The 22943-nt window shown below is 36.2% G+C and overlaps 2 protein-coding genes and 1 non-coding gene across 4 annotated transcripts; 2 read left to right on the forward strand and 1 right to left on the reverse strand.

Annotated features, from left to right (window-relative positions):
• Window positions 1-345: 345 nt before the first annotated feature.
• Window positions 346-2160, reverse strand: LOC111805790 (glycosyltransferase family 92 protein At1g27200-like). The gene has a single exon (XM_023691023.1). It carries the CDS (start codon window positions 2117-2119, stop codon window positions 428-430), a length of 1692 nt encoding a protein of 563 aa, XP_023546791.1. The 5' UTR covers window positions 2120-2160; the 3' UTR covers window positions 346-427.
• An 8175-nt stretch (window positions 2161-10335) lies between these two features.
• On the forward strand, window positions 10336-10439 carry LOC111806241. The gene has a single exon (XR_002816791.1). It is a non-coding gene; the product is annotated as a U6 spliceosomal RNA (small nuclear RNA).
• Window positions 10440-12328: 1889 nt separating this feature from the next.
• On the forward strand, window positions 12329-15561 carry LOC111805206 (pentatricopeptide repeat-containing protein At5g65560-like). Of its 2 annotated transcripts, XM_023690146.1 has the most exons (2): window positions 12329-12619; window positions 12722-15561. In XM_023690146.1, exons 1-2 carry the CDS (start codon window positions 12514-12516, stop codon window positions 15331-15333), a joined length of 2718 nt encoding a protein of 905 aa, XP_023545914.1. In that variant the 5' UTR covers window positions 12329-12513; the 3' UTR covers window positions 15334-15561. The 2 variants fall into 2 exon arrangements, with proteins under 2 accessions (XP_023545914.1, XP_023545913.1); XM_023690145.1 differs by having other exon boundaries at window positions 12329-15561.
• Window positions 15562-22943: the final 7382 nt, after the last annotated feature.

The following is a 22943-nucleotide window of genomic DNA, read 5'->3' on the forward strand; positions in this document are numbered from 1 at the left end:
TTTCTAAACATTAAAAAAAATATTTATAATACCTAGTCGTCCACCACTACCAGATATTTGGTTAGTTGCATATCACTGGCAACATTTTAGTTCGTTATTTAGTGTGGTTAACAAACACTTGTTACTTATTGTTATTAGCCTCGCGACTTAAAAATGCATATGGTATTGATAGATTTCTACACTCTTGTAAATAATGTTTCGTTTCTCTCTCCAACGGGTATCGAGTTTTGTTTCTCTCTCCGACTGTTGTGGAATTTTATTAGGATAGAATTGAATAGGAAGCTAGAAAATTTGTATTTTTTTAATTAAATTTTCAAAAATGGAAAAAAATCATCAAAATCTCTTTTTTCTAATCTCTGTATTTGGTAACCTTAAAAGAATATACACAAAATCAATAAGCTCAAAAAATCTACGGCCAACGTCATAATCACTGCCATGCCATTCTATACCCCTCCGCCGTCCGAAACCCAAACCACCGCCGCGTCAGCAACCTCAACCGATCATCCCTAACCTCACAGAACTTCCTCGGCCAGTCCGGCGGCTCCACGGCAGTGTTTCCGAGGCCCGGTGCCCTATCTTTCGACGTCGGATTAGCCGGATCCTTCCAATCCACCACGTACGTTGACACGCGCCGACGAAACTTCATCCGGAACTCCGGCCACGCCTGGTACTTGTAGTGATTCACCACCGCCTCCGACGACTTCATCTTCCTCCACCGGAACTCCTTCCTCAGTCGAAAATGGTGAATCACATTCAACAGCGACGGATCCACCGCCTCCAATAACACAATCGATTTGTGCCTCTCCTCTGCTTTAATCCTGCAATTGTAGCCCTGCGTTACTCCCTCCGCCGGATGCGAGATTCGATTCGACGGCCCGTAATCGTTGCACATAATCGTGATCATTCCGATTCCGTTATTCTCCGCTGGAATTAGCGATTTCAACATGTTCTTCGATGGTTCCAATGAATTCAACCACGACGGAGAGAAGACGAATTCGTCGATATCGACGATCATCATCCATTTGCACGATTTCTTCGAATACTCCGCGCTGTGAGAAAATCCAGCCTCCTGTGTTTTAGGCCAAATCCAGAACACGATCTCGATTTTATATCCTTCCAATTTCAATTCCTTCACGATCTCTGAAATTTCATCGTCGCTGCCATTGTCGTACAGTATGAACTTCTCAACGCCGATGCTCGAGTAGTAAATCACCCACTCCTTCAAGAACTTTCCGACATTGTACACCATCGTACAAGCACAAATCATCGATTTCGCCTCGACTGAATCGCCGCCGTAGCGCGGCGAATAATACGCGACGGACGGCACGAGGACGCTTTTCCCTCTCGCATCGAAAATTTCCAGAGTGATTTTCATCTTGTTGTAATCATCTCGCGTTGTTAAATTCGGATGACGGCATCGGAAAACCTCCTGCTCAGAGCTCGTAACGGCGGTTCTAATGGCGTCGTCGCCATCGCCGAACACGCATTTCAAATCGCTCGGCGGTCGATTAATCCCTCGGCGATGGTTTACGCCTTTGACAAACAGAACGACGTCGTCCTCTGTTTCCAAAGCTTCGTAAGCTAGAAAAGTCCATCTCATTAATTCCATCGCCGGAGAAGAAGAAGAAGAAGAAGATAACTCGTTCTTCGGCGATTTAGTGAGCAGCGGTTGAAAAAACGGCCGGAGACGACGGACGGACGGCGGCATACGACATTTAAACGTAGCACGACCAGTAAAATCCAAAATACCAGAGAAATTAGCCGGTGAAGTAGCGTTATTATGAAACAAACAGAGGAAATCCCGGAGAGATTCCGGGGAAGAAAGCGGCGTATGAATTGAAGAAATCAGAAGAATCTCCCAATCGGGGAGAAGAATCGAAAGCGTGGGGATAGAACGGAGAACGGAGGAGAGTTGGCGATTCCGATGAGCTAAATTAGCTTCATGGATAGCGTAATGAGCGACGGAATTCGTCGTCGACCGAGAAGGGAGAAGCTTATCGGAAGAGAGGGACGGGAGATCGCCGCCGGAGAAGAAGGCCTTACGGGAGATTTGAAAGGAGAAGATGAGAAAAACGGCGCAGGAGAGGAGGAGGCCGGCGAAACAAGGCTTCCGGCGCATGGTTTTCAGAGGAGAATAATCAAGACGGACATGGAGAGGAATTGAAGCGGACGGTGATGGGGCTTGCGTCACAGGGGGATTTTATATATATCCAAGGGAGAAATAGGACACGTGGAAGATACTGATTGGTGGTCATATAAGGATGAGATTTTTTTTTATCAGCTAAAATGACTAGGAAACGGAGATGATATTATTCCCTCTCCCTTTCAAAATTAAGACTTAAAAGATAAATTTATTATATAAATCGAAAATTTTAATTTTGGAAATTCAAGATTATTAGATTTTATTACAAAATTTTAAATTTTTTTAAATAAAAAGATAAAAATGGAGATTGAAATCGATGGTGGAGATGTGGACATCTTTGCTCAATAGACGGTGGAGATATGGACATCTCTACTCGTTTTACCTCACTCTATTTTCCATTATTTCTTTCTAATAAGTATATTAATATATTTAAAAGGCATTAAATTCCACAAAATAAAAAATTTATATTAATTTACCTTCGTAAAATAATTATTTAATTTCATACTATAATAAACAACAAAATTAAACCAAATTAAACTGAGTAAATAAAAAGGGTGGGAAATAAATAAATAAATAAAAGAAGATATGGGGTTAATTAAGGAATATATAAGAAGTGTGGGGATAGAAAAGGAAAAATTAGAATAACGTGTGCAATGGATAAAGTTGACTCGTAAAGTATAAGGAGAATAATAAGATTAGTTGGTGTCCGTCCAACCCTACTTAATTTACCCTTAACATACGGGTCCGTTTGCTTTGGTCGTTACAAAAAATGTTCGGGTGGTTACCACAACCCTAGCTCCAAATTTATAGTAGGCTCGATTGAGTCGTCCGTGGTAGTGAGGTGACCGTAATTTTGCTATTGGAACCATATGACGATGGTTGCTAATCGTGAGCGGTAGTAATAGTCGTAGTGGTGATTGTCGGTGATGGGTGTTGGTAGTCAATGACATGATATGAACTAAGCTATCAATCATGGTCATAAAATATAAAAATTATAACTTTGGTAACGACCCAGGTAAAATTATGAGCTTTATTATAAAGTCGATTTAGGTAGTTTAGATTGCATGTTTAGAATCATTCAAACTAGACATGATCAATCTTACTTGTGGAGTGATTCGAATCTCAAACAAGTGTTCTTACCTTAAGGTATTGGATCAACAAAGTAATCCAAATCTTACTTTTCTTGTAATGATTTCTTATCATTTGGTATCAGAGATTTCCCTTGAGTTGATTCTTTATCAGACAATAGTGACGATAATTGCGGGTAATTATCGATAATGGTCGTTGTTAGTTGCCAGTAGTGAGAGGTGGCGGTTGTCAGCAGCTAGTAACGACTGTTGGTGATTGGTAACGATGGACGGTAACGGGCATGCGAAAATGAAGGTAATGTCAATTTTCTTATATAATATAATGTTTATGTGTTAATAAAATAGCATTTATTAAGAAATGGCATATGAAATATGTGAATATAGAATATTTGCCATTTTGCATCAATCTTGCCGTCACGATGAGGAAAAGGTTCAAATGATTAAGGTTGTCTCTTTTATTTATTTCATTTTTCAGACATTATGTGTAACCATAGCTGTCTGTACAACGTCGGAGGACACCAATGTTTTTAATATTTAAATTAAATAACACAATATTTTAATATTTTAACCCGAGACGAGAGGAAGACGAGAAATATATTTCAATGTTCGACATTTTTTCTTTTATCTTTTTATTATATATATTTTTTAAAAAATATTTATTTTAAATAATTTTTAATTGATAATTTCCATTCACCCATATAAATTCAATAATAATATTTAAAAATATAAATTAATATATATATATATATATATATATATATAATAAAGGTGAAGACAGTGACAATGAATATAATGTCTATCTTTGACTTTCAATTAAGGTAAGAAATGTCTCTCTCATTCCCCATGTAAATGAGGATTCTCGACCAGGTTCGGAATGCGCTCACATGGAGCATTAGCCGTAGCATATGTGTCAGGGTGTTTTTTTTATTTATTATTATTTGTGATTTTTAATCGAGTGTTATTTAAAAATCCTAATCTCGAAAAACTTGTTTCTTTTCTACGTATATACTCTCCTCTTTGCACAAACCCTCCCGAATTTTAAATTTTTCTTACCTTAATCAAGTCCTAACACAAAATGATTTCTCGTTAGTTCATCGCATCCCTCTACTTGATCTCGTAAAAGCTGTAATATGATAATTAGTCAAGTATCTTCGAAATCAATTATTTTATACGACAAAAGGGGCATATACACATACATTGTAACATTCTATGTCCAAGATTTGGAATATGGATTTGATACCTAATGACCCCGACATTCTCCTGCATCCTTTGCGACATTATCCTGTTACTTGTTTCTCTCCCACAAACCAATACGAGGTTTTTTCAACATGTTTTGTTCTCACTCACATATTTTCTAGTATAATTTTTAGTAATATATAATAGATTTTTTTATTTCTAATGATATATATATATATATATATATATATAAAGACATTAAAAAATTGTTAAATTTTTAATTTTGTGATTTATTAATTTTTTACCTAATCAATTATTTAAAAAATAACTAATTTATTATATTTAATACTTAATATTGAATTTTATGTGTAATAAGATTTTTGAATTTTAAAAAATGTCAAATATTTGAATTATCTATTAAATATAAAATTAAAATATTAAAAAAAACATAATATTAAAANAGAGAAAGCCCAAAGAGGACAATATAGTGGTGAGCTTGGACAGTTACAAATGGTATCAAAGTCAGACACTGGGCCTCGAAGGAGGGTGAATTGTGAGATCCCACTTCAGTTAGAGAGAGAAACGAAACATTCTTTATAAGGGTCTGGAAACCTGCGTTTTAAAAACCTTGAGGGGAAGCCCAAAGGAGACAATATCTACTAGAAATGAGCTTGAACAGTTACAAATGGTATCAGAACCAGATAACGGGAAGTGTGCCAGCAAGAACACTAGGCCCCGAAGGGGGTGGATTGTGAGATCCCACATCGATTATANATTTAGTTGTTGGCAAACTGCCAGCTCATCAATTGACTTTCCAGTTTCTAAATATTTTATAATATAAATTTGCAATCACAACGACCGTTTCCAAACACGACCTTACAATTTCATTCAACTTTGTATTTTCATTAAACAAATCAAAAGTCCAGCCAATCAGATTTCTCCACGTGTCCTTAAATTTATTTTATTATATTGAAAATTAGAATCCATTAATGCTCATACCTCAAACAATTCTCTTATAACGTGTCCCATAGGAATCCTTTGTAAGGGCACACGTCCTTCCTCTTTCATGTCTTTTTCACGTTAATCTTAAAAAGTACGTTTTTTTTAATGTAGTAGTCAGCTCCTTAAGATTTAATATTCTATGAGTTTCGTTGATACCCTAATATTGTAGGGGTGGTTTAGATCCTACGAGCTTTCTTAACATTCAAATGATTCTTCTATGACGATCATCGACCTAGAATTCAATAAACTACAAGTTTCATTGACACCCGAACGTTGTAGGATCAATTAATATCCCACGAGTTTTCTTAGCATTCAAATGATTCATCTATGTCGGTCACTTATCTAAGATTTAATATCTTACGAGTTTTGTTGACACCCAAATATTGTAGGGTTGATTTAGTACCCTACGAGAATTCTTAGCATACAAATGATTCTTCTATGACGGTTATCTACCTAGAATTTAATATCCTACAAGTTTTGTTGACACCCAAATGTTGCAACGTAAGATCCCACATCTAGTGGAGAAGGGAACAAGTGTCAGTGAGGACGCTGGGCCTCGAAGAGGCGTGGATTGTGAGATCTCACATTGGTTGGAGAAGGGAACAAAACATTCTTTATAAGGGCGTTGAAACCTCCTCCTAGCAGAAACATTTTAAAAATATTGAGAGAAAGCCCAAAGAGGACAATATAGTGGTGAGCTTGGACAGTTACAAATGGTATCAAAGTCAGACACTGGGCCTCGAAGGAGGGTGAATTGTGAGATCCCACTTCAGTTAGAGAGAGAAACGAAACATTCTTTATAAGGGTCTGGAAACCTGCGTTTTAAAAACCTTGAGGGGAAGCCCAAAGGAGACAATATCTACTAGAAATGAGCTTGAACAGTTACAAATGGTATCAGAACCAGATAACGGGAAGTGTGCCAGCAAGAACACTAGGCCCCGAAGGGGGTGGATTGTGAGATCCCACATCGATTATAGAGGGAAACAAAACATTCTTTATAAGGGTGTGGAAACCTCTCTCTAGTAGACGCGTTTTAAAAACTTTAAAAGGAACCCTGAAAGGGAAAGTCAAAGAGGACAATATTTGCTAGCGGTGGGCTTAGACTGTTACATGCAAAATCGATTCAAAACCCTAAGAGTTTTCTTAGCATTCAAATGATTCATCTACGACGGCTACCTACCCAAGATTTAATTTCCTACCGGTTTCGTTGACACCCAAATGTTGCAGGATTAATTTAATATCCTACAAGTTTTCTTCGTATTCAAATTATTCATCTATGGCAGTCACATACCTAAGATTTAATATCTTACCAATTGTGTTGATACCCAAATATTATAAAGTTAGGCAGGTTGGCTCGAGCATTCATGTACGTAAAAAAAACAAAGTTTATAAAATATGATTCCAAATCGTGACATATTTGATTTTATGGGTTAGTTGTGTCGATTTTGTTTGTTTTTTAATTTTGTAATTATTATTTTAGGCAATGTAATAAATCTCTTAAATGTTTTTCCTAAATACTTTGATTTATGTGTATATATTAATATTAGGTTCATAGGTAAATAAAGTCTTTAATTTGAAATTTTTTAAAGGAAACTTTTCAACTCAAAAACTCAAGAAAAATCAAAATGATAAATTGTCAAGATTTGATTTTTATATATTTTTTTTATAAGAAATAAAAATATATTAAAATTTTGTTTGCTAATTTTTTTTCATTAAAAAAAATATTTCCATAAAAGGAATTTTTTTAAAGAATGAAAATTTTAATGATATTATATTTACATTTAATTCCACACCAAATAATAATAATAATAATAATAACAAACATATTTTTTAATAAATTAATTAGCTAATATATATATATATATATATATATATATATATATATATATGTATATAGTTGTTAATTAATAACAAATATACTTTTGTATATATATATATATGTATGTATGTATATAGTTGATAATTAATAACAAATATATTTTTGTATATATATATATATAGTTGTTAACTTCTCCTTGCCCGAATAGTTATATACTGCTAAGTTGTTGTTGTTGCATTTGCTTGCATGAACACCACTTTTAATCTCTCATTAAATCTTGCTTTCAAACTCTCCTTCGAAAATTTCTTTGCCCTCGTTTTCTAAAACTTTCTTCTTAAATCGGTGCTAGAGGCTCGAGCATACGGTGCCTTGTTGTAGACGACGCACAAACGAATTGGCTTAACTCACTTATTGCTGAGAAGTGAGTGCCACATTATTGCAAGTCCGGTGCTAAAAAAAGAGCGATTGTGACAAGTGATATATATATAGTTGTTAACTTCTCCCTGCCCCGAATAGTCATATGCGACTGTTGTTGTCTTTGCTTGCATGCTATATAACATCGTTTTCAATCTCTCGTTAAATCTTGCTTTCAAACTCTCTCTCGAAAATCTCTCTGCCCCTATTTTCTAAAACGTTCTTCTTAAATCTGGCCCAGAGGCTCAAGCATACGTTGCCTTATCGTAGGCGATGCGCAAACGAATTGGCTTAACTCACTTATTGCTGAGAAGTGAGTGCTGCATAATCGCAAGTTCGATGCTAAGAAAAGAGCGATTGTGACAAATGCTATATATATATATTAAACGCTAGGATAAAAATTAGGGAATAAAGAAAATAATAAAAAATAAAGAATATTATTTTTATTTTTATTTTTTTGCAAAGGCCACTTTCTATAAAATAATATGAGAAAAATAAATGATCGTTCATGGAACAATTGTTACGTGGCAAAAGAAAAAAAAAACCTTGAACGTTTTTAGGACGTTTCTCATTTCTAGGACGTTTAGAGCTAACTCTTTGAGCTAATTCATTCTCTGGGTGTACGTAAGTCTAGACTTTAATGGGTTCACGGTTCTTAGGTGCAAGGTCTACTAGAAACATATTGACCTAGGTTAGCATGTAAACCGCTCTAGCTATAGCACCCTAATCTTGGTTCACTCATGTATGCTTGTTAGGGAGATATTCTTATGGAGCATCTAAAGGCAGTTAGGTGAATTAACGTGGACTTTCGACTCTAGGATACTTTATTATGACTCATTGAGTCTTTCTTAGTCTCGAAGCACTAGGGTTTGGATCCTCTGACTGTCGCTCATGTTTGTAAGGTATTTATTCTACTAGAGCCATCTTGACCTAGGTCATCGTCTAGCGAATCTAACTCTAACGCTCTAGTTCTAGCTATGTGCAAATAAACACACTCTACACGGAGAACACACGATCAATTACCGGGAGCTAAACATACTATAATCATGCAAATATACAAGCTTGACAGGGAGATAACATCCATCAAACGCTCGGAGCATAGATCACAATAACCAATCCTCTATTCTAGTACAACGAAAAACATATAAAATTGTATACGCCTCAAAATCTTGATAACATTTTGGTAATTATTCTCATTATGCATTTGCTTCCATTTATAATAACCAATCCTCCATACACGAGTACTATCATACATATACCCTTTCTAGCTCGACGAAAAGCATAAAAATCAACATGCATCTCATAATCTCATTCTAGGGGTATTTCAGTAATTTTTCTAACATACTTACATACTTATCAAAAAAACGTCATTCTGAGGCCCTAAACATGCATTTTGAATAAGTCCTATGACTACTTACATAGATGACACGTGTCTTCCCGAGCAAACTTTTTTTTTTACGTTTTATGAGCTCCAAATTTCCTAACAGAAAAATAAAAGTCGAACGGAGCAAAAAAGAAGACTGAAAACAGGTGGGACGTCACCCACGCGCAGGTACACGTGCGAGTACAGACATGCTTAGGAGAGGGATACGCACGCTCTCGACATGCCACGTGGTGCACACTCATTAGCACTTCTAGAATAGGGCAAGTTAGGTGGGCAGCTCATGTTATGGGTGTTAAATTGCATTGCGCCTCGATTCACAAGTCGAGTGTAGTGGATTAAACGTAGGTCAATTCTAGGGTTCAAGTTGAATCCCTCCAACTAACTGCACAACCATGATGCCTTCTTTCTACCTTGACACACGTTCCTCTCCTCAGCTGACACGTTTTGTCATCTTAGCTAATCGTGCGACCCCATCCATCGCTTGACACGTGTCATTTGTCCTCACAGCCTGCACGTTCACATTTTCCAACATTCAAAGAGTTTTTCGATTCAATTTATTTTCTTTGCATTTTCACAACTTTTCGAGACACGAGTCTATATGCCATTAAACATGAAATCATAGTTGTATGTGCTGCAATTTACGACCTCACCTCAGTTGTGGGGTCACTCACTAACCATATTTAAATATTCATCTTATTATTAATCATTTTTAAAGTAAAAACAAATATTCTCTTTCATTTTTTATTTTTATTTTTTTTAAATATATAATCAAAATTATAAAAGAAAAAGAAATTAAAAAAATATTTTGTCTTTTACCATTTTTTATTTTCATCTTTTTTCAATTTAATTTAAATTTAATAAATATTTTATTATATATTATTTTCTTACTATAATATTAAAAAATAAAGAGAGAGGCCTAAAATGGTAATTTACATCCTAAAAACAGTATAAATCAAGAATTAGTTCATTATTTTTGTTTTACCCTTTTTGAAATATTATATTGAAAAAATAAAACCCATTATAATTTTTATAAAGTAATAAATATTAAAAATTCTCAAAATTGTTTGTGTCGGGCTGTCGTTAGCTCGTGCCGTAAGGTGTTGGGTTAAGTCTCGCAACGAGCGCAACCCTCGTGTATAGCATGCAAGTCGATCTAACAACTGTGTTGAAATACAAGACAACTTTAGCTAAATGAATTGAAAGAATTTAGGCTCTGTGCGGATAAGCATGTGAAGATCTACGTTCAAGATGGTGTTTAGGGCGGTGAGTTCTGAAGTCGGAGTTTAGGAAGTCAATGTCTGAGATGTTGAGTTCTGAAGTTGGAATTCTGAAGTCGGAGTTCAATGGCATAGAAGATTAGCATGGCCCCTGCGTAAGGATGACACGCACAATTCGAGACCATGACACATGCATAGGATAGTGGTATTTACTTTCTTAAACTTAGGCTAAAATAAGATGTTTTAAACTTAAACGCTTATTTATTTTATTTCGGGTCTTTTGTTGTCGTTTTAAAGATGTTTTCAAAATAAGTAAGTCCATGGCTGTGTTTTAAGATAAATGTTATGTTTTATGGAATTTGAATGAATTCAATGTTTATAGTACGTATACAGTAGCGACTTTAAATTAAGCAGAAAAATTTGGGTCGTTTTTTGTCCTTCTGTCGTGATGCAAGACTTTGCAGCTAAGTTGTTTGCATATCCATTGTTTTCCGTACAACGTCAATCATTTATGAGTTAATAAAAATCTTTTCCTCTTTCCTAATTGTGACAACGTTTTGGTTTCAGTATACTTTTTGGTTGACGTTGTCAAGATTTTCCTGATTGTGGATTTGAGACGTAGTACAGTATCCTTTTCTATCCAAATCTGATATACAGGTCCAAACATCTTGGCAATTATCGTGTACTGCTTCCTGAGACTCTGACTTTACCGTCTACAATTGATGCCCCTTTCTAGTTACAACCTGGTAACTTCTCTCCCACCAACCGTTCTAGCTAATATAGGTACCCGAGCTTAAATGTCTCGCTGTTTGATCTCCACCCCTCTTTCAGTAGGGCCACAAGCACTTAACTAGCTTTACATCCTCTATCGTCGACCATCAATACCTTCTGATTTTTTTAGTACATGTCGTTATGTTGTTTGTATATGTTGAAAATTATTTCATATCTTCCTTGGAAAATGGGTCGTGATGACAAGTGTGACATCAGCCCAAAACGTTTTTGGCCATTATTGTAGGATAATGCAATTATCAAAAGAAAATTTGGAGGCAGTTGACTTCACGGAGATTAAAAATATCATAGCTTACTAATCCATGTTGAGTAGAAATCGAGGGTGATTATCGTCGATGCTATCGTACTGTTATTCAGGGTATCAATGTTATCTCCTTCTTGCTTTTTTTTCCAGATCGTGTAATTTATTGGCCTCTAATCTTGCACGAGCCGTTGCTAGTGACATGAATAGAATGAGCAAAAACATAGATAACAAAGTGGTTCGAGTCGATCGAGAGTACGATATTACTAACTGAAAACTCATCAATTAAAATGAGTGGAACCTCGGCTTTTAGTGCAACACCTCCATGTTAGTGTCTTCTTTCTTTCTTTGGTTTTTCCTCTCGTCAAACTCCCAATTCTTTTCCCTCCACGTGCATGAATTGGACTCGGACATTTTTTAGACTCAACTTAATTGTTCGAGGTGTTGAAAATTTTTAATTCAAGACATTCTCATTAAATAATAAAATACATAAATATTTTATGTCGGCCCGTAATCATTTATTTAAAGTTTATTTTTTTAATAAGTAAATTATTAATAGATAAAACATTCGGTTATTTATTTTCAAACATCTTATAACAATTTTTTTTTATTAATAATAAATTTAAAATGATTTGAATTTTTTATTTATTTAAACGTAACTCAATTTAACGAGTTGATAACTAGAAATGTCCAGTCAACCGGATAGAACCGAGAACCTGTCTCCTATTTCAATTCTTGTTCCATCGAAATTTTTCATTTATTTTTTTTTATAGAAATTGAGTATATATTCTCTCGAATTTTTTCTCAACTTTATATATAAATATACATAATTAAAAAAATAGATAATTTTCATATTTTAATAATAACTTATATTAAAGAAAATAAACTATAATAATAAATTTATAAGTAAAAATATGATATAATGTTATATATATATATAGTTATTAAAAACTCAAATTTCATAATATTCAACACATAAATAAATAAAACAAATTTATTTATTTAAAATAAAGATATATAATAAATTGCGTTTGTTTTCTTTTCTTTTATTTTTTTAATTTTTTTTCTTTTTTTTTTCCGCCATTTTCTTTTTCTCCCTTCCTTCTCTTCCTGGACCGGCGAGAAGAGCGAAATCCGCACCGCGTAGAAACTCCATCGCCGACGAAAGACCATTGAGAAACCTCAGTCTGCCGATTTCCGATATCGTCGAATCAGGGCTGCTAGGGTCACTGATTGCTTGATGAATCTTCTTCCATCATCGCCAAACTCCTCATTTATGCATGGAGTCTTCACTGCCGTTCGATGCCCCACGATGATTAGAAATTCCGCCGTCATTATCAACTCAGGTCAGCTCCTCATCGTTCATGGATTCAGGCTTAGATTCACATTTTCACTCACATTTAAGTTCTTCACATCAACTGCTTCTCTTCCTCAAAATCTTCCTGTAGAACATGATATATCCGCGCAGCTCTTCTCCATTCTCTCTCGCCCCAATTGGCAGAAGCATCCTTCTCTGAAAGTTTTAATCCCTTCTATTTCTCCGTCTCATATCTCTGCTCTTTTTGCCCTTAATCTCGATCCCCAAACTGCTCTTGCGTTTTTCAATTGGATCGGGCAGAAGCATGGATTCAAACACAACGTTCAATCCTATGTTTCTATTATAAATATCCTTGTTCCCAATGGCTACCTCCACATTGCTGAAAAGATGCGGATTTTGATGATTAAATCGACGGATTCCTTAGAGAATGCTCTGTTCGTGTTGGAAATGCTGCGGAGCATGAACCGCCGGGGGGATGATTTCAAATTTAAGCTCACTCTTAGGTGCTATAACATGCTCTTGATGTTGATGTCGAGGTTTCTCATGATTGATGAAATGAAAAGTGTGTATTTAGAGATGTTGGATGACATGGTTACACCAAATATATATACCTTCAACACAATGGTAAATGGATATTGTAAATTGGGTTATGTAGTTGAAGCAGAGTTGTATGTCAGTAAGATAGTGCAAGCCGGTTTGAGTTTGGATACATTTACTTATACGTCTTTGATATTAGGATATTGTAGGAATAAGAATGTAGATGGTGCGTATAGAATTTTTCTATCGATGCCGAGCAAAGGTTGCCGCAGGAATGAGGTTTCTTATACTAATATGATTAATGGATTTTGTGAAGCCAGGAGGATTGATGAAGCTCTTAAATTGTTTTTACAAATGCACGAGGATAATTGTTCGCCAACTGTTCGTACCTATACGATTCTCATACATGCAATGTGTCAATTGGGCAGGAAAACAGAAGCATTTAGTATGTTCAAGGAGATGACTGAGAAGGGTTCTGAGCCAAATGTATATACCTGGACGGTCCTTATTCATAGTTTATGTGAAGACAACAATTTTGATGATGCCAAGAAAATGCTAAATGGAATGCTAGAGAAAGGATTGGTTCCAAGTTTGGTCACGTACAATGCCTTAATTGATGGTTATTGTAAGAAAGGAATGAGTATGAGTGCCTTGGAAATTTTGAGCTTGATGGAATTGAATAATTGTAGTCCAAATGCTCGCACTTATAATGAATTGATATTGGGGTTTTGCAGGGCTAAGAATGTCCACAAGGCCATGTCACTACTTAATGAAATGCTCGAGCGGAAGCTTCAACCAGATGTAGTTACCTACAACCTATTAATCCATGGACAGTGCAAAGAAGGGCATCTGGATAGTGCTTATAAGTTGCTTAGTTTGATGAATGAAAGTGGTTTGGTTCCTGATGAGTGGACTTACAGTGTCTTTGTAGATACACTCTGTAAAAGAGAGCAGGTTGAAGAAGCTCGTCTTCTCTTTGACTCTCTAAAGGTGAAGGGCATAAAGGCAAATGAAGTAATATACAGTGCTTTGATTGATGGCTATTGCAAGGTGGGAAAAGTCAGTGATGGCCATTCATTGCTTGATAAAATGCTTAGTGATGGATGGGTTCCAAATTCATTTACTTATAATTCCTTGATTGATGGATATTGCAAAGAGAAAAATTATCAAGAAGCTCTTTTACTTATGGAAATAATGATCAAGAGGGGCATTAAGCCTGCTGTTGATACTTACACCATTTTTATAGAAAATTTATTAAAAGATGGTGAGTTTGACCGTGCTCATAATATGTTTGATCAAATGCTTTCCACGGGTTCTCATCCTGATGTATTTATATATACTGCATTTATTCATGCATATTGTAGCCAGGGTAGACTAAAAGATGCAGAGGTTTTAATTTATAAAATGAATGAAAAAGGAATATTGCCAGACACTCTTCTTCATACACTATTGATTGATGCATATGGACGGTTTGGATCAATTGATGATGCTTTTGACATTCTGAAGCATATGCATGATGTTGGTTGTGAGCCATCTTTCTACACATATTCTTATTTAATTAAACATCTCTCGAATGAAAAGCTGAAAGAAGTAAATAGTAATTCGGAGTTGAGTGATTTGTCATCAGGGGTTGCCTCCAATGATTTTTCCAACTTTTGGAGGAGAGTAGATTATGAATTCGCTTTGGAGTTGTTTGGGAAGATGGTCAAGCATGGCTGTGCACCTAATGCCAATACTTATAGCAAGTTTATTACAGGTCTTTGCAAGGTTGAATGCTTGGAAATAGCCCAGAGGTTGTTTGATCATATGAAAGAAAAAGGACTATTGCCTAATGAAGACATTTATAACTCTCTTCTCGGTTGTTCTTGCCGATTGGGATTGTATGGGAATGCAGTGAGATGGTTAGATATCATGATAGAGCAAGGACATTTACCACATTTAGATTCTTGCAAGCTGCTGCTTTGTGGATTGTATGACGAAGGAAATAATGAGAAAGCAAAAACAGTGTTTTATAGTTTACTTCAGTGTGGGTATAATTATGATGAAATGACTTGGAAAGTACTTATTGATGGCTTACTTAAGAAGGGCCTTGTTGATAAATGCTCTGAATTATTTGGCATCATGGAGAAACAAGGTTGCCAAATTCATCCTAAGACATATAGTATGCTGATTGAGGGATTTGATGGTATTCAGGATATCGATTAATCATTTACAGGGTCAAGGAGGACAACCCTATTTTGTCTTTCAGTTTGTTAACTAATGAACTGCAAATTTGTTACCCACTTGCCCACTCTTTATCACCTTTGCAACGAACTTCTCTGGTAATTGAAGGTGATGTTGTTCAGTGGAGGGTGCGCGTTCGGATTTTTTGGGTGGGTACCTTATTACGGGCAACCACGTCTTAACAAGTAAAACTTCAGCAACCATGCGAAGGCAAGCTCTTTTACTCTTTTGATTTTGTATATTCTTATATACATTTAAAGTTCATATGTTTGTTTTTCCTTTGAGCGATCTTCTCCCGGCAACTAACCTGACATTGTTTATTAATTGGAGAGCCTTTTTTAACTTTTTGGTTTGGAGGTGGTTTTTACCTTCCTTTTGTACATTTCAATCAATAAAATGATTTGTAAGGGGATTTATGTTACTGAGTTAAACTTCACATTTATTTGTTGAGCTTGAGATAGAGCCCAAGTGTCATTTTTTCATTAGGCAGTCTGCCATGAAGATGAGCATTTCAGGAAGATACGAGTTTTGACATAACATTAAGATAATAACTCTTGTTATTCTTCTCTCTTGATGTTTATATTATTTGTCTATGAAGTATGGATAATATAAATTAGTTAATGTGTTCCTTCACATATCGAACATCTTGACATTTTGGCACTTGTCAAGAACTCTTATACTAGATAGTCAGTTTCATTTTTGTTTTTTTTTAATTGTAGGCTCGTGGACATAGCTAAAGAAAATATGTTGAGGAAAGTTGAGGCTTCAGTAGAAACACTTGCTCATTCTTTTAGCATATTACTGAGTGAATATAATTCATTTTCTTTTCATTGGATCGTAAAAAAGCTTTGTACAAGGCGTAATTATTACAAAAGTGGAAAATGGGATAAGGTGTCACCTCAATCTAGGCTAAGGAGGAGGTTACATAAAGGTTCTCCCGTTAGCAATGGTGACAGGACTAAGTATTATGGTTTCTATCTGGGAGTTCAGACTAGAAGCAATTAGAACAATGGTACGAAACTCTCTGATGTCTTGATTGAGGATAGGGATTATCTCAATGCATATTATAATTCTTGGACTGTCTCAGAGAAGAGTCTAGAACCCGGATCCGTGAGTTCACCAGCAACTTCTTTTCTAGTGTCTTGATGATGACAGAGAGGTAACCCGACAATATTAGGACCATTTGGAACCTTAGGATTGCAGAGGAAATTGAGTCCTCCCGATACAGTTTTTGTTTTTTGATATCTATTGCGGTGGACTAATGGCAAGCTTGACCTTGTAATGTTTGCTCCCCCACCGTAATTGATGTTTATTGTGCTTTAGTCCCAACAAGAGCTTGGACTACTTGTTTATTCATTGCCCTTTTTCAGGAAGCATGATGTGAGCCTCTGTTTCATAAATTTAGTGTCTTTCTAGTGGCACCATACTGTTTCTAAATTTTTGTTAGGATCCCAATTTCAAGGAACAATATAACTATGTTGCTGTATCAAAAGAGAAATTACAATATCAAATAACCTTTCAAGAGGGTTATCTCTCTCCCATACTACTATGGACTTACTTTTCAAAACTATGCATGCCCTTACAAGTTCCTAACCCCCTCTAGTTATAACCACCCTTTCCTAATAAACTACCAAGTAATTACAATTGTGCTACTAATAATATTCCAAATATAACCTTAATATTACTAAAACTCTTTCGGCTAATGGTTGAACTGATTGACCCTTTCTGCTAAAAGCTAGAGTTGAGTGTTCTGGTGAAATATCCTTTAGTCTCTTTGCTATAAACGATTGGTTGGTGTAGGATCTATGCCTTTTCCTGCTTACACTTTTTGTTCAATTTATTTTTAATAGATTGTTCTATTTGATTTTACTGCAAGCATAGAAGTTTGTTGATAAAATAGCAAGAAAGGGGAGATAAGGAGTCTCTTGACAGTCCCAGAGCAGCACGAATTATTGTGAAGTACTCTCATTTCAAATTCATATAAAAAGGAAAAATTACTGAAGATCACTTGAAGAAGAGACAGTGAATTATACAATTTCCCGAAGATTACAAAAGGATCTAAAGTCATATCCAAAGATTTTTCTATTTCTTTCCATCCAAAGCAACCAAAAATAAAACCTTAGCGATGTTTCTCCGAACTTATGATCAGAACTAGAAATTGGAGTAGAAATTAACCGAAAAGTGCTGTTATAAGAAAGGAAAATCACAAGTTTCTTAGACCTCGAGTTGTCTGGACAATCTCCAAAATTAATACCAAATTCTTCCCATCTTTCCAATACTGGTACTCACTATTCATTACCCTTCACTTAACAAGTTTTATAGCAAAAAACTAATAAGTCCTCCTAATATCTTAATAATATTCCTATTATCTCCCCACTTCATTTTACTTTGCCTATAAAACACACCCTGGCCACATTGTGTGGATTTATTGATGGAGTAGAAACTCACGCCAAGTTATTCTCTACTGCAAATTCAGAAATTATAGATGAATAAATTTCATAAAAGGTACAAAACTCTCCCGTGGTGTTAAGCTTCCCATTAAAAAAATGTACAAAACCTCCATCCACACACTGGCTTGTAAGACCATCTTCAATGATTCATTGGTTGATTAGTGTAAGTTTGTTACTGTTGCAAGCATGCCAACCTTCATCTACGTCCTAACCTTAGATTCATCTTGCATTGCCCATGTACCAAAATTTAGGCAACCCCCTTTCTTATGCTTCATATTGTTTTATTTTTGGAAAACCATCCAAGCAATATTAGGGTTATTTTCCTCCAGTATGACCAATCTGCCACCTCCAAACATATCTAAATAAATCCGAATCCCTCCAAAGATTCCTTTTTGGTTCGTAAGTATCTTCAACTTCGCCTGATATTAGAAGTTTCATTCCACCCAAACCATATCCAACGTTCTTGACTGGCTTGCACAAGGGGGATGGGATGCCTCACTTCAATAGCTCCAATAATATGTTGGCCCACCCACAAAACTTATCTTGCTCATTCATTTGTGCAAAAATATGGTGTGTATTAGTTTTATGAAATGGATCCTGTGTATTTCGGTTAGCCCAAACCCATTCGATGGTCTTCTTTCAACTTCTAATTAGCGTTAACAACAAGAGATTAGTTGTCTTGAATTTTCTGTTGTTCCATAGGTTCTTCAACCCAGTTATCTTCCCTCCTTTCTCCCATTTTCTCAGGCATGCATAGATGCATTATCCTTCCTTTTACTGTACCTTTTTTTGTGCCACGGTTGCTGCCTATAGTTCCACTGACAACCACAATTGAAAACTTCCTCCATTGGTCATTCTTCTACTTGTGTTAGTCGCTCATCTCATTCCTTCTGTATTTTCTCCCTCCATCTGATACCTGTATGCTTGTAATTTTGTTTCCATCTAACCTGCTCCTGAACTTCCTTGCATCTCTGTCATCTAATCTGTCTCGCTGGTGATGATAATTCTTCATCTTTTCTTCCTCTCTTTCTGTCCAACTTGGTCATAGTTGTATCGACCTCTACCCATACTGTTTGGAAGCGCAAAATGTGTTGGGATTCACCCTTAGCTGCCACCCTCCTATCTAATAAACCTGGCATCGGATAGTTGGCTGCAAAATTTAACATTTTCTTGCCTCAATCTTGACAGAAGAGAAGACCTTAACTAAGCTCTGCCAATGGCTTTATATTGAACAATGTCATTTCTTCTCCCTTTTTTTTCCCTATTTCATACGTTTCCAATAATGTATACCTTTGAATCCATTCGCAAGATTTATCTGTACCAATTTGATACAAGGTATTAATTGACCAAAAATGCTTTATAAACATTAGCTTACCTATGTTACGTGTGTGATATCTGGCAGCCTCCAATCCATCTTTATGAGGTTTAGTTGATAGTTTTTACTTACCCAGGATGGTGGATAAAACTGACGTTTGTATTGGGAAAGGTCTTACTACTTCAACCTTCATTTGAAATTTATGGTTTTAGAAGTATTGAAACTAGGATGTTTGTCATTAATTTGAATTGGAAATTGACTCGCATTCCCATGCAGAATATAAATGTGAAATTGTTGATCTTAGATTTTTATTTTTATTTTTTTATTTTTTGAGGAGATCTTTGTGCCTTTTATATATATATATACACTTTGCTTTGTTAATTGGATGTCTATAAGTGAGCTTAAAAATATTGAAGTTTAATTATTTTGTAATTGATTAGAATTTAAAAGTGGGTAACAATAGAGAAGTTACATTTTAGGAGTTTAGCTGAGAATTAATAAAACTATGTTAACTAAGCTTATTCTTCGCTCTGTGCAGTTTTGAGCAATTATTCATCAAATACACAAATATAAAGCTGCCATAACTCTTCAACCAGGTATTCATCGTTTCTTTCTCTTATTCAGTGTCAAATTTGAATGCCATAATGATATTTAGCACCAATTCAAGACAGAGCAAGAAGAAATTGATCAAAGCTGGCATACTATTTGTTGATATTCAAGCTCTCCTGTATCCCATTTAGAAGGTTCATCTCTCCTCTTTAGAACTTTGATCCTTGAGTTATGAGCTTCTACCCATTCTTTTGCAGTTGATTTCTTTTCATTTTAAAAACTTACAGAAATGATAGTTCTAAGAAACTATATCATCTAAAGTACAAAAGGGTGAAAGAAATCCTAAAACTTAAGGTTTCTTGGATCAAAGTTTATTATATTTGATATGAGTTGCAAAACATTTGCCAAAACTGTCCTTAACCATTTGCAAACTGAACACAACTCCCTTGAGAAGACTTAAATTAAAAAAAGTGCTACTGAACAATTTGTTAACAAGAAGAATGCCATGATGAACCTGTTTATTAACAAACAAATTGGATAGTCTGAACCTGAACCGTAAGTTCAACCTGTTTGAACCCTTCGTACCCAACTTAGCCCCTTTTATGCTATGGAAGTAAAGAGCAGGGTAAGCTTATTTCCTTAAGTAAAGGTTTGTGCACTCTTGGACAATATTATTTGAAATTGAAGGGAGACGGTGAATAGTATTGAAGCTTTCATTCAAACCAAAAGTAATTATTGTTTTTTAGGAGTTTTTTTTTTCTTTCGTTTGTGCTGTCTGGCCCGTGTGGACCATTTTATATTTTCAATCACCTCGGCTTCGCTCCTCTCAAAAAAGGCCAACAGCAACTATTGTGGTTTTGTTTGTGCAGAGATTGAACCTCTGAGTTCTTTGGTCGGTTGTGATACAAGGATTGTGTTAAACTTGGTGATTTTTGCAAACATCAAACTTCTAACTGGACAACTGATTGGTTTTCAAGTAGCAAATACATTGTGTGTCCATATCCAACGTGGTTATCACTGGCCACAGGATATCTGCTGTCTTCTGATTTTTCATACGTGAGTGCGTATACCTGCCTGCTACAATGAACACCCAACAAGTACTCAACTCATCCTGGTTGCAGTGGTGTGGTTCAGTCAGTGTCTCACATTATTTCTGGAGCATTACAAGAGGAACACTTGGCGCAGCTGTAATTGAAGTAGAAGCTAGAAAAATTGTAGTTAGTAAATGAAGGCACAGATGAAAAGAGATATTTTAACATTCAAGTGCTTGACATTAAAAATATGTATGAGATTCGTTTAGTTTTCATTAAATTACTGTAAATATTCAACAGGTGTCCTGAGACTAATTCTATCAATAAAATGGCACCTGCCGTTCATTATTTCGAACATTTGCCTGAACATAAAAATTGTTTGTTTACATTTTAAATGAGAATGAATATAGTCTTCTATTCTGATTGCATGTTTTCCCCTCTGAAAAATGATCAGGAAACTTCAATATTATCTTGAAGCTGGCTTAATATTATTCATGTGGACAGACTTGGTGCAGGCTGATAGGCGAGTTAATGAGAGAGAAAGGGCATACTGAAAAGGAAGACTGAGAAATGCAACTTCAGGTCCTGAATCTGAGATCCCACGTCGGTTAAGGAATAGAGTGAATCATTCTTTATAAGGTGTGGTAACCTCTTCTTAGTAGACGCGTTTTAAAATCTTGAGGGAAAGTCTGAAGAGGAAAACCCAAAGAGGACCATATTGAGTTTGAGCCGTTACAAATAGTATTAGAGCTAGATACCGAGCAATGTGTCAGCGAGGAGGTTGAACCTCAAAGGGGGTGGACACGAAGTGGTGTGCCAGCAAAGACGTTGGGCTCCGAAGGGGAGTGGGACGAGAGTCCCACATTGATCGGAAAAGGGAACGAGTGCTAGTAGGGCTCGGAAGGGGTGTGGATTGTGAGATCACACATCGGTTGGGGAGGAGAACGAAGTATTCTTTATAAGAGTGTAGAAACCTCTTCCTAGTAGACACGTTTTAAAACCTTGAGAAGAAATTCGAAAGTGAAAGTCTAAAGAGGACAATATCCACTAGCGGTGGACTTGAACCGTTACTTGTGTAGAGAAGGTCGGTAATTTGGGAGTATATGTAATTTCATTCTGCTAGGATAATGGTGTTCAAACTTTGGGATCCATTAGGCTGAAACAGCTACTCTTTACAGAACTTTTGATAGCCAAAAAAAGTAGAACAATGTTACAGGAAGAACTTTGATTCTTTCCATGAGCAGCTAGCACCTGAAATGTTGTCGGGATGGAGCTGCAGGCAGCTGGATAATTCCTTTCTGTTGGAACCTTGCGGATTTGATAGCCGAGTGAATTCTTTTACGACACTCTACCTTAGTTTCAGGAGAATTTTCTTCTAAGAGACCACGAGATTCTAGAAGTTGACGAAAACATCTTGAGGTAAAACTTTGTGTTTGTGGATCAATGGAATTCAAAAGGAGCTAGGAATTTCTTGATATGTTCTTCTCTAAAGTACTTTTCAAAGGAAATACCGGAGGAGATGTGTAACGGTCCAAGCCCACCGCTAGCAGATATTGTCCTTTCTAGGTTTTTCCTTTCGGGCTTCCCTTCAAGGTTTAAAATGCGTATACTAGGGAGAGATTTTTATACCCTTATAAAGAATGCTTCGTTCTCCGCCCCAACCGATGTGGGATCTCACAACCCACCCCCCTTTGGGGCTCAGTGAGCTTCATTCTCGTCTCCAACCAATGTGGGATCTCACAATCCACTCTCCTTTAGAGCCCAGCTTCCTCGCTGGCACTCGTTCCCTTTTCCAATCTATGTGGGACCTCCCAATCCACTCTCCTTTAGAGCCCAGCGTCCTCGCTAGCACTCGTTCCTTTCTCCAATCTATGTGGGACCATTCAATCCACCCCCTTTCGAGGTCCAGCGTCCTTGCTGGCACATCGCCTCATGTCCACCCCCTTCGAGGCTCAACCTCCTTACTGACACATCGCCCGGTGCCTGACTCCGATACTATTTGTAACAGCCCAAGTCTACCGCTAGAAGATATTGTCCTCTTAGACTTTTCCTTCCAGGCTTCCCCTCACGGTTTTAAAATGCATCTTATAGGGAGAGGTTTCCACGCTCTTATAAAGAATGCTGCATTCTCCTTCCCAACTGATGTGAGATCTCACAATCCACCCCGAGGCCTAGTGAACTTCGATCTCCTCCCAAACCGATATGGAATCTTACCATATGGATATCTTTTAATCCAATGCACTCATA

Source organism: Cucurbita pepo, chromosome LG11, assembly GCF_002806865.2.
Source record: "Cucurbita pepo subsp. pepo cultivar mu-cu-16 chromosome LG11, ASM280686v2, whole genome shotgun sequence".
NCBI lineage: Eukaryota > Viridiplantae > Streptophyta > Magnoliopsida > Cucurbitales > Cucurbitaceae > Cucurbita > Cucurbita pepo.

Coding starts and splice junctions, on each gene's coding strand:
- LOC111805790 (XM_023691023.1), bottom strand. CDS start 2,119: ATGCGCCGGAAGCCTTGTTTCGCCGGCCTCCTCCTCTCCTGCGCCGTT.
- LOC111805206 (XM_023690145.1), top strand. CDS start 12,514: ATGAATCTTCTTCCATCATCGCCAAACTCCTCATTTATGCATGGAGTC.